This window comes from Pleurodeles waltl, chromosome 6 (genome assembly GCF_031143425.1).
Source record: "Pleurodeles waltl isolate 20211129_DDA chromosome 6, aPleWal1.hap1.20221129, whole genome shotgun sequence".
Taxonomy (NCBI): domain Eukaryota; kingdom Metazoa; phylum Chordata; class Amphibia; order Caudata; family Salamandridae; genus Pleurodeles; species Pleurodeles waltl.
Window position 1 is genome coordinate 1,716,060,416 of NC_090445.1, and position 12,288 is coordinate 1,716,072,703.

Consider the following 12,288-nt stretch of genomic DNA (forward strand, 5'->3'; position numbering starts at 1 on the left):
CTACTCACAAGAAAGATCACCTATCTCAACAAAGAGTTCTGCAGCTTAATGCAATTAACATTCTAGTTAAGAGGTGTGCCAATACATTAGTTTCACACAGAGGTATAAGGGGACACACTTTACAACAGAAGGGGAAGGAGCCTGAAGGCGGTGCCTACTGTGCTGAGCAGTGTGGGCTTTGAGTCAATGTCAAACTAACACCTACGGTTAAAACCAAACAAAAACCCCCCAAAACACCAAGACCAGCAGATGGTGGAATGACGTATTACATGTTCATATTAAAACAGCCACATGCTGAAGTGGTATTGCTACAGAGAAGTGAGGTTTTGCATCTCTACCGTTTCTGGCCACCCTGCCCCTTGGGCAGGAGTTCACCTTGATGAGATGCTCAGACATATTAGATGCTACTGAGCCTTCTTTCACTCTCATGCAGTACAGACCTGGAGTTGGACACAGGAGGCAGGCCGATAAGGTCAGAGTTTGAGGAAAAGCCCCAAGAAGAATAACTTCATAGACAAGTGCGACAACATGAAAATATACAGTGCAGCAAAAAACAAGCACTGGCCTTTTAGCAAACTCATCATGCTCTTTGCAAGAGCTGTCAAGTGTCTGTCAATAACGGAGGCTAATTCATTTTGATCTCCAAAGAGGCCACTTTATTGTGTGGTGTGAACCAGGTGGTGCTAAAAATATACTGTGTTTAAGGGCATTAGCAAGAAATTAGCCAGGATATTGCTTCCATTCCAAGAGTCAGAAGCAATGTTTTAATGTCATCAGACCGGTGATGTCTTCAGCTGGGCTTCAGTGCTACAGAACACCCCACCTTCTCAGCCAATGACAGCTCACTTACAGTACACCCCACCTTCTCAGCCAATGACAGCTCACTTACAGAGCACCCCACCTCCTCAGCCAATGACGGCTCTCACAGTACACCCCACCTTCTCAGCCAATGAGAGCTCACTTACAGAACACCCCACCTCCTCAGCCAATGAGAGCTCTCACTAACAGTACACCCCACCTTCTCAGCCAATGACAGCTCTCACTTACAGTCCACCCCGCCTCCTCAGCCAATGAAAGCTCTCACTTACAGTACACCCCTCCTCAGCCAATGAAAGCTCTCACTTACAGTACACCCCACCTCAGCCAATGAAAGCTCTCACTTTCAGAGTTCGGGCACTCTGTTGAGCTGCTTCCGGTATTCATTCACACCAGCTGTTTAGGCTTTTTTGTCCTGTGCTACAGGCTTAGAGGTTATTTCATAAACATTGTGCAAAAATAAAGATAAGAACAGACCAGGTTTCCCAGTCTGAAATGCAACGTGGACATACAGCAGGCTGCATCCCCAGTATGTTCACTACCTTGTTAGATATGTGCTCCCTTGTGTGGTGCTGATGTCATGGCACGGTGTATGTCTCTCAGTCCAGCCTTGAGCCCAAGGGACACCTTCTCCCCAGTGCTTTTCTAGTCAGAAGTAGGAAGCCTGTGATCACTTCCTGGATCAGAGTACGGTGGAGGTGCCTCGGCTGCTCCCATCTGTTCCAACCACAAACACTAAATTCTTGGTCAAAGGCAACCGCTTGCCCCAAGTCCCAGCGTGTCTGGGGAGGGGCCTCTGCAGGCAGCTTCCGGGAGGAGTTCTCAGATGGCGCCCAGCTATCAGTGTTCCCTCCCTGTGAGGGGCTTAGGAGCCCTGCTTCTGCCGCTTCCAGAAGCGCTTGACGTCAGCGTGTCCTCCTGGCGTCACCACCATCACCCTCCGAGCTGGGTTTTCAAAAACCAACACTCCCAGGTCCCGGGCGTAATTGCGCAGCAGTTCAAAGTCCACCTGAGACAGGAACTGGTTGTACAAGACCCCTGGGTGCGGAAAGAGTCACATTGTGAGTAGAGCACGTCACACAAATAACGGAAGCATCAGAATCAGTCACTGGCAAGAGCGCCCAGATACCTCTTAAATACAAGCGCTACAATACTAATCGACTAAGGGCTGGATGCAGGTAAAAAACAGCGTTACACAAGGTCTACACAAAGAGATATGGTGAACAAACCCACAATGCCACTGTCTGCCCTAAAAAACATCAATATAAAACTGAATTCGCTCCTCATGTATCCTTCAGGTAAATAACAACGTTTGATACATGCTTGCTACCAGTTTCACCTTACCATAATGATAAAACAACGGCCAACACTGTTGTCCTCACCTGTTCTGTAGGTCACACAAGGGCACCGAAGGCTCTGATGGCTTACCGGCACTATATCTGGTTCCCTCGTGTTTATACTATAGGGGCTCAGGGCCTTGGGCGGTCGGTGGTTGCTGCACAGTATACACAGCGAGTGGTGCCCACTACTGGTGTCCTAGGGCCACAACAACAGTGTCTTGACTCTGCTGAGACAGTTTGTGCACTCCGGCCGGGTACCCACATCACTCCCTACGGGACCCGAACTCCAAGGAAGCGAGGCTGAGCCGCCAGCATTCCTCCCTTTCTCCATCTAGGGCATCCTTGGCGTCTCCGGAACCGATTTAGTGAACCCCTTTACAGCAGTTGTGTCAATTATAGGTTTAGGATGTTTAGATCGATGCAAGATTTCTAACATGACTGGTTAGGAAAGGAGTCCAGGAGCAGAATAAGCAGCCTGCCCTGGTAAGGCTTCCCCGTGAAGCAGAAGGCATCTCATCACTTCTTGGACACGGGTGACATCAAGTAGGCCCCACATGGTCTACAGAGGGATGTTCTCAAGGTATTGATAATGGGTTAATGCTTCCTACTGCGGTTCTACAGGAAAGCTCACATTATTGCACAGCAACATTTCCAAGTGGTTTGTGAAAACTTATAGGTTCATTGCAGTCCTTATTAGGTCTAACAAGACGTTCTTTGATTGTGACTCAATTTCACACTTTTTGAGTAATAACGGTGCTGATGGAATTCGTGCAGTATGTTTGGACGTACTGTGAATGGATAGGATATGGGTGACTTCTGATGCAAATTGTGAGCTGCTGGAGAGTATATAGTTACACTCCATCCCTATAGGATCTGAGCTACGCTTAGCACAAGATGAGGTCGAATATTAATAAAAGATACCTTATGCTTCAAATAGAACTAGCAAAGCAATCCAAAATATAAAATTTTGCTTGCATTTCTATACCATTAATTCAAAGTCGTCAAGTATCTTGATGTGTGGTTCACAGCACATTTAAACTCGAGCACACATAGGGTGAAGGGTTTTTGAATGGAGTATGTTTTGTTTCTTACAAATACGGGAGAATGAGAGCACGCGGCGCGAAAGGTTTCAAGTTCCACAAATATTTAGGTATCCTGTAGAGTGTACTAGGATGAGTAGGTTATCTTCCTCACCTGGAGAAGTCAGGCCAGGGTTGAGGAGAGTGAACTGTGGCCCCCCCCGGGGTGGGGAGAGGACTATGAAAGCGTCTCTCTGAGCTTGTGATCTCTAGGAAGCCACTGGCCTGAGGGTATTCGAGGCACTGGCAGGAAACCATGGTAACGGTAAGGTAGGTGCCTGTAATACTTTAATGCATCACTAGTGAGGACAGAGCGCATTTCCTTTCTTCATCCCCATACTCTTTCCTGGCGTGTCCTCCTTTCTCTGGATTTCACTCCAGCAGGCAGAGGAAGCAGCGGCTGAAACCAGTAACAAGGACTCTGCAGATTGTCCCCCGACACCCCCAGCAAAGGTGCTCTGGTTGCCCGGACGCCAGAAAAGAAAACAAAGAATAGGAAAGGGAGTTTCAGGAAGAATCGGTACCAATCCTTTGGGATGGGAACAGATGAACGTTTCAAACCACAGAGCGGAAGTTTCAGGGCAGAGATCACAAAAAACGACACATACAAGATACATGGTAAAATGGAAAAAGGCAAAACAGGGTATTCAGTGCCACCTTACAAGGGGTATGCCCAACCTGACAAGCAAGTCCTTCTGTTTCTCCCCGTACACCCAGGTTCTCACTCACCCTCAGAGAAGCGAAGTCGGTCCCTCTCTAGCTCCCAGAGCCGGATCTGGTCTGTGATTGTTGGTGGCAACACATTGGCCTGCAGTGAGAGAAAGTGTTTGATCATCAGGTTAGAAGTGCTCAGTGCTGGGACCACACTTTGTACCTCTAGAGCTGTGCAACCGTCCACTCATCTTCTATCATAAGCCACGACTGGTGCAAGCTCTGCTGGGGTGTCTGAAGGTTTGTATCTAGAGTTGTGCAGTGTTGTGACGAGATCTCTTTATCCAGAGGCATGCAGTGCTCAATCATAAGGATGTAGTGAAGCTTCAGGTACAACAAACTGTAGCTAAGGAGGGAGCTAAGCCAATTTTTTGTATTTGCAGCCTTGGCTTGTCGTAGTTTGACTCTTGCTCTGGGCAAGACTGCTGGTTTAAGGGTGACAGTACTTATGTTTGTAGGCGACTATGCGAGTCCTACAAGACTCAACTGTCGTCCCAACCCTCCCGGCTCACAAGCAGCACCTCACCTTTGTGGCAGCCTTTACGCATGGACTCAAGAGTGCGACATCTCAGGGAGTGTCGCGGTTAAACGGAGATTACCCCTTTCTCACATGAACAACATGTCTCAGTCAAGCACACGGGCACTGAAGGAGATGCAGTAAAGTCTTAATAGGTTTTATTAACAAGACTGCAATCTGCGATAAGTTTATGGGCTGCAATGATTAGGATAATGAACAGTGCAAGAAACAATCAAAGACGAGAGTCATGAACACAAAGACCCCCACCATCTTGCAACAGCATAAGAGGACGTGATATGAAATATGTCCTAATATCCTAACATGATGAGCCTACGCTCTAACCTGAAGAGAGCTAGGTGTCATAAACCTAATCTGCCAATGCCATGTCCATGAGACGAGCCCCCAACCCTCGTTGCCTTGGAATGAGATGTCTAGATCAGACTCCGTGGGGACACGAAGACTGGGCCAGCGTCAAGGAGACATGTAGCATGGATAGTTCGATGGCATCTGGTCGGAATCCCTCTATCTGTCTTTTTAAGGTGCATTTATACAGATCTGATGGGACTCGTGACGTAGGTCTGTTCCCAAACAATAGATAAGACATGCTTGGGACGGCACTTACATAAACAATTCCCTCGAAAGCACAAAGAGGGAAAGTACCTAATATGAATACCTACAGTTTATCTTTGTTGCTGATAGTCATGCCTTAGCAGAGTGGCACTGATGACACAAAACTAAAACATTGGCCTAACTAAAAACAAAGCAGCCATCCTGGAAAGATATAATTAAATAATGGCGCTAAAACAGAGCAAACTAAGTAGGGTAAAAGTCACTGGGTGACGGGGCACGAGTCTACAAGCCGGAAGGCTAAGCTAACTCCTGCTCCCATTAAAACAAGATAGGATTCACTACAGGCTTATTCAAGCACCACCCCCTCGCTGGTACAAGAAAGCAATCCCAAGGACTTGCACATATAAGTGAAGGTCATCTTCGGGCTTACCATTGTACTGTGGAACCCTGGGGGAACCTGGCTTCCCCAAGCCTGGCATGAGCCATGAATGTTGTGGTCCATGACCAGGTAAGAGGCTCTGCAACTAGAAATGTGCTCTGATGGAAGGTGAGAAGCTCTGAGTCAGTATTCTGTGTGATGGGGATTATCAGTGCAGGAGGGGTGACTACCCCTCGGACAGGGCCGAGCTTCTCCTCCTCCTCAGGACAAGTCAGTTTAGAGCTGTCAGACAAGAGAAGCTCTTAATACTCAATGTTCTAGTCTCACCTGTTTCAGCATTCCAGGGTGAGCTCGCGTCCTGAGGAAGTGAATGATCTGAAGAAGAGAAGGATTGTGTTACAAGCATCCAACGGAACCAGACGTGTGGCCGATCGTCACTAACTCATCCCATACCCAAACCCCATCCCCTTCTGATAACTCAGCTAAACAACCTCCCTAACTTACCTCAAACCTCATCACTCCCACTAACTTACTTCACATCCAATGACTGACTGTACACCACACCTCCAATAACATCCCGTCATCTTCAATGAGTGACTTCACTTTGTGAGAATTACCTCAAATCACCCCTTATTGCCTTTCTGAACTCTCACTGTTTATATTTTGCCCTCAACAAACGTACTCCTGTACCCACTGTTCCTCAGCTAAGCTTCCATTTGCTTCTTCCAGTGTAGCTCTTGCTCTGTCCTTCCCACCTCCCTAAATCTCTGTCGGACACAACAGCTGGATTTCTTACCCTTTCACTCACTCTACCGCATCACGCCAGTGGTTCAACAGCTAGCTAGGTGTTCCAGTCTCTCTGATCCCATTCCCCGCTCCTAGCTTGGTGACCCTATTCTCTATGGTTCGTATACCCTCCCACGGGCTCGCTCTACACCCTCGCCCAAGCCCCCTCCTGACCTGGTCAGCAGTGATCCCGTTGGCAATGGCCTGCTGGACGCTCTCTCGAGTCACTTGGGCGACAACGAGGTTGGGGAATCGATAGAGCATCTCGGAGAAGAGAGCCACCAGGGCGATCTGCAGCTCAGACTCTAGGTCACGAAAAGAAAGCGGGTCAAAACAATACACAGTGATGCGCAGCTCAAACTATGAGTAAACAACACAGAATAAACGGGGTTCAGTGAGCCCCTCACACCACTGGGCCCCGGTGCCACTGCACCTGCTGCCTCCAATGACAGCATAGCTATGTTGCTAGCTAAGTCAGTGTTTTTTTCAACCATTATATGAGCAGTTCAGGTACATCTTTCCTACCCTCTCAACGGAAGGAAACATACATTTAGTAAACATGATTTTGGTGCCAATCCCAAACCAGTGACAGGGCTCCTGAAAATGATTTTTAGATTTCTCACTTGCCAGCCTAAATATTATTCAGTGTTTAGGTAGAAGACTGACAATACCGTGGCTGGGATTTTTAAGTTCCATCACCTCCTCCCCCAGTCACTTCCTCCCCTCCTTGGCTCATCACAGTACATATGGAGCCTCCTCAGGGGTGGGGGGTGTGGGTGGGAGGGGATGGGGGGTTCGAAGGGGTCGTGCAGCTAGACAGAGAGGGGCTAACAGTACCTGCGGGTCTATCTGCCCCATGCCAGGCTGGGGAAGGAGCAGACATGGGAGGAAGTGTTCCTTTTCCTTTCTGGAAACAGGTGATACAATGTATTACAAGAACAATAAAAGACAATGGGAGGCAACGGGGGAAGCACCGCGAGAGCAGGAAGACAGGACAAAGAATAACTCATCTGATGAAAATGAAAGTTTCCAAGTGTCCCAAGTGAGTTTTGTGACGCTGCAGTTTGAATCTCAGGCCAGTGAGAGAGGAGGTTGGATTTTATCCGTGACCCACAGATACAGACCCCAATATGTCCAAAGTAAAGGTAGCCCCGATCCTGAAATTAAATCCACGGGGGACGTGGAACATTTAGTTTCAACAGCAAGAAACCAGCGTAGTCCAAAGCGCTAATTAAACTACGGCGAAGGTGGGGGGGTTGATGAAACATTCCCGGTCACCTGTGTAGGCGTAGATGCGATAGTTGGTCTCCACAACGATGAAGCCCTGCTCGTGAGAGTCCACCGAGGGGCCCGACACCCCAGAAGCCAAGTTGATGGCGAGACGCGTGGGGTAGAAGCGACGAGACTTCCTCTGCGGAGAAATGCACCAAGTGAGGATTTTATAAACACCCTCCTGACACCGCTCGGCCAAATCAGAGGCTTGCAAACTGCTAACGAAGGCTGTGAACACAAGTGTGGGGTTCTCTGTACCATTCGGGGTGCTGCAAGTCAGAACTAGCGGAGCTGGACCCTGGGAACCTGTCACGGAGCAGCAGGCGATGCTCCTGGCAACGAAGGAACTACACTGACAGAGCTGCGCACTGGAAAGACAAAGGGTGCTGTGAGGCAGTGCAGGGGTGCATTGTTAGAGATGTAAGAGACTTTGTTACACTCTACACCAGATGTAAGAGATTTGACAGCAGCATAGCCTTTGTAGACTTGTCTGGGCGGATTCTGTGAAACTGTAGCTTATGTCCCACTTTACTGCATAAAGTCTTGTGGTGACAAGCTCCACTTGTGACTACCGAGAGGAGCTCAGGTACTGTGTGTACCACGTCTGCAGACCCACGCAGAGGACGCTGCAGGCCTCATCTGTGACACTGCTAGCCAGGTCCAAAACTGGAACTCCAGAGTGCTACAGGGCTGAGATTTGCATGCTTCCAGTACTGGAACAGACTGACTGGGCTGCTGCAGTTCATAAAGGACAGGTACTGGTGAAGCTGTGTGTAACGGCTGTGAGCTCCAGGGGTGAAGGCCCGGTACTGGTGGAGCTGTGTGTGACGGCTGTGAGCTCTAGGGGTGAAGGCCAGGTACTGGTGGAGCTGTGTGTAACGGCTGTGAGCTCCAGGGGTGAAGGCCCGGTACTGGTGGAGCTGTGTGTGACGGCTGTGAGCTCCAGGGGTGAAGGCCCGGTACTGGTGGAGCTGTGTGTGACGGCTGTGAGCTCCAGGGGTGAAGGCCCAGCACTGGTGGAGCTGTGTGTAACTGCAGTGAGCTCAAGGGGTAAAGGGCCGGTACTGGTGGAGCTGTGTGTAATGTCTGTGAGCTACAGGGGTGGGGTGAAGGCCAGATACTGGTGGAGCTGTGTGTAAAGGGTGTGAGGTCTACGGGTGAAGGCCTGGTACTGGTGGAGCTGCAAGTAACGGCTGTGAGCTCCAGGGGTGAAGGAGAGGTACTGGTGGAGCTGTGTGTAACTGCTGTGAGCTCCAGGGGTGAAGGCCCAGTACTGGTGGAGCTGTGTGTGACTGCTGTGAGCTCCAGGGGTGAAGGCCAGGTACTGGTGGAGCTGTGTGTACCGTCTGTGAGCTCCAGGGGTGAAGGCCCAGTACTGGGGGAGCTGTGTGTAACTGCTGTGAACTAGAGGGGTGGGGTGAAGGTGGGATACCTGCTGTAAGTGGGTCGCCCCATATTGTGCCACAGAAGCCCCACTGCTGCTGTGGCCGGCGTCCCACAGGATACATTTCCCCTTTGTAGAAGTCGCCACAGAAGCTGGTGAACAGATCTGCCCGTGTGGACCTCACATCGCGCATGCGCTCCAGGGCGCTCACGCCCGCCGCACCTACCTTCCTCTGAAAGACGAGTCCAAATTCACGCAGATGCTGCAGGAAGGTGAGGAGTGAGTCCCCCATGCCCTCCACCGAGTAATCCTGAGGGGAGAAGAGGGGTGATTATAAAAACCATCCACCGACACCGCAAGAGGCCCAGCGGAGGGTGGGAGGAGAGCAGAGCTCAGGGTGGGACAAGGCGATAGTCAGTCTCTTTCCCTCACACACACGCAAACCTCCACTTCATGCAGGGCGCTCCCTCTCAGATGTCTGGTAGAAAACACACTATCACCCCCCGCACATCTCCCTGATGCCGGCTTCTCTCAGCTATTTTCCCACATGTCCGATCTCTTTCACGCTCCGGCCTCTCCCTCGCACTCCCTGAGCTAACTAATGAGTCAGACACACACTTACTGAACAACCCCCCACTCCTCGCCCCTCCGACCCATCCTCATCTTCAAGGCACTATCTGTTGTTCTCTTAGAAACACTCACTCACTCGCCTGCGGTCTCTCACCCACCCCCGGCCTCTCTTGCGAGCACCTTTCAACCTCTCGCACATTCTGCGTCCCTGCTGCTCCCTTACTGCTTCCCACCCACAGCCCCAGAGGGTAAGATGCGGACCCTCACCTTGCCGAGGGTAGAGAAGCTGAGCTGGAACATGAAGGAGAGGATTTCCACCAGATCCATGCCGCGAGACTGCAGGAGACAAGTGATGGAGACTTGTTATCACTGGCAGATCAGTCACTTACAAGACCTGAGCCTTGGGCCCTCCTCACAGAAGAGCTATCAACTCCAAACTCGGTACTGGCCCCAACGCCCACCCCCGGCCCACCCACTCCCAACCCAGGACCACCCACCCACTGCCAACCCAGGACCACCCAACCACTCCCAACCCAGCCCTGGAACACCCACCCACTCCCAGCCCAGCCCCGGACCACCCACCCACCCCCAACCTAGCCCAGCACCACCCACCCACCCACAATCCTGAGACCCTGGACCCTCCTCATAGAAGAGCTATCAACTCCAGACTCTGTAATGGCCCCAACGCCCTCCCCCAGCCCAGCCGTGTACCACCCACCCACCCACTCCCAGCCCTAGACCACACCCACCCACTCCCAGCCCAGCCCTGGACCACCCACCCCCAACCCAGCCCTGGACCACCCACCCACTCCCAACCCAGCCCTGGACCACCCACCCACTCCCAGCCCTAGAAACTCCCAGCCCAGCCCTGGACCACCCACCCACTCCCAGCCCTAGAAAACAGCCCAGCCCTGGACCACCCACCCACCCCCAGCCCTGGACCGCCCACCCACTCCCAGCCCTAGACCACCCACCCACCCACTCCCAGTCCAGCCCTGGACCACCAACCCAGCCCTGGACCACCCACCCACCCCCAGGCCTGGACCACCCACCCACTCCCAACCCAGGCCTGGACCACCCACGCACTCCCAACCCAGCCCTGGACCACCCACCCACCCCCAGCCCTGGACCACCCACCCACTCCCAGCCCAGCCCTGGACCACCCACCCACTCCCAGCCCAGGCCTGGACCACCCACCCACTCCCAGCCCAGGCCTGGACGACCCACCCACTCCCAGCCCAGGCCTGGACGACCCACCCACTCCCAACCCTGGACCACTCACCCACCCCCAACCCAGCGCAAGTACACTCCTGAGACCCTGGACCCTCCTCACAGAGTGTACCTGGCGCTGCTAACACCCTAGACTCCCTCCACTGCCAAACCCACCCTGCGGAGTGATTAACCCCAAGATGCTTCAGTGCCCTCCTCTACACTGCCCTCTCCTTTCCACTGCCCGCCACCACCACCACCACCACCAGGAGGACCTGTGACTCTTGAGACCCAGGTCTTAAGCCCTTCTCGCAGCAGGTTTTATTTGAGCACATGCTTCACATGGTTACCCGGGAAAGGGGCACTGAAGCTAGATGGTGTTTCAGAAGGTAGGGTAGCTCAGAAAGTGTGAAAAACAGGACTCAGAACAACAGGTACTTGAAGATATGATAGCATAGAGGGCGGGTAGAACACGATTTCAGGCTTTAGCAGTAAGTCAGCTGTACCCCCCTCACTTCAGATCTCTCACACTTAAAGCCCTGGACACCGCCCCCCTCACAAACAACTCCAAAGACCATGTGCTCCCTGTGACACCCGGTGCGCATCACCACAACAGCCTTGGACATACACCCAGCAGATCAGCCACTGCTAAGACAACCTCTCACTCTGCAGAACCCCGAGTAACCACCCACCTTGAAAACATCTCCACCCCCAACCTAGCCCAGCACCACCCACCCACTCTCAGCCCAGCCCTGGACAACCCACCCACTCCCAGACCAGCCCTGGACCACCCACCCCCAGCCCAGCACCACCCACCCACTCCCAACCCAGCCCTGGACCACCCACCCACTCCCAACCTAGCCCAGCACCACCCACCCACTCCCAACCCAGGACCACTCACACACTCCCAACCCAGCCCTGGACCACCCACCCACTCCCAACCCTGGACCACCCACCCCTAGCCCTGGACCACCCACCCACCCCCAGCCCAACCCTGGACCACCCACCCCCAGCCCTGAACCACCCCCAGCCCAGCCCTGGACCACCCAGCCACTGCCAACCCAGGACCACCCACCCGCTCCCAACCCAGCCCTGGACCACCCACCCGCTCCCAACCCAGGACCACCGACCCGCTCCCAGACCAGCCCTGGACCACCCACCCACTCCCAACCCAGGACCACCCACCCACTCCCAGCCCTGGACACCCACCCACTCCCAACCCAGCCCTGGACCACCCACCCACTCCCAGCCCTGGACCACTCACCCACTCCCAACCCAGGCCTGGAACACCCACCCACACCCAGCCCTGGACCACCCACCCACTCCCAACCCAGCCCTGGACTACCCACCCACTCCCAGCCCTGGACCACCCACCCACTCCCAGCCCAGCCCTAGACCACCCACCCACTCCCAGCCCAGGCCTGGACCACCCACCCACTCCCAGCCCAGGCCTGGACCACCCACCCACCCCCAGCCCTGGACCACCCACCCACTCCCAATCCAGGCCTGGACCACCCACCCACCCCCAGCCCTGGACCACCCACCCACTCCCAACCCAGCCCTGGACCACCCACCCAACCCTGGACCACCCACCCACTCCCAGCCCAGCCCTGGACCACCCACCCACTCCCAGCCCAGCCCTGGACCACCCACCC

The 12,288-nt window shown here is 53.2% G+C and overlaps 1 protein-coding gene across 1 annotated transcript in view; it reads right to left on the reverse strand.

Moving 5' to 3' along the window:
- Positions 1–633: 633 nt before the first annotated feature.
- Positions 634–12,288, reverse strand: part of GTF2H4 (general transcription factor IIH subunit 4) — a 50,598-nt gene continuing 38,943 nt past the window's right edge. Inside the window, exons 7-13 of the mRNA XM_069241938.1 lie at positions 9,692–9,760; positions 9,081–9,164; positions 7,477–7,609; positions 6,373–6,503; positions 5,740–5,787; positions 3,965–4,043; positions 634–1,854 (exon numbers count right to left, since the gene is read on the reverse strand). Coding sequence (XP_069098039.1) covers positions 1,682–1,854; positions 3,965–4,043; positions 5,740–5,787; positions 6,373–6,503; positions 7,477–7,609; positions 9,081–9,164; positions 9,692–9,760 — 717 coding nt within the window. The 3' untranslated portion in view covers positions 634–1,681. The remainder of the gene's footprint in view (positions 1,855–3,964; positions 4,044–5,739; positions 5,788–6,372; positions 6,504–7,476; positions 7,610–9,080; positions 9,165–9,691; positions 9,761–12,288) is intronic.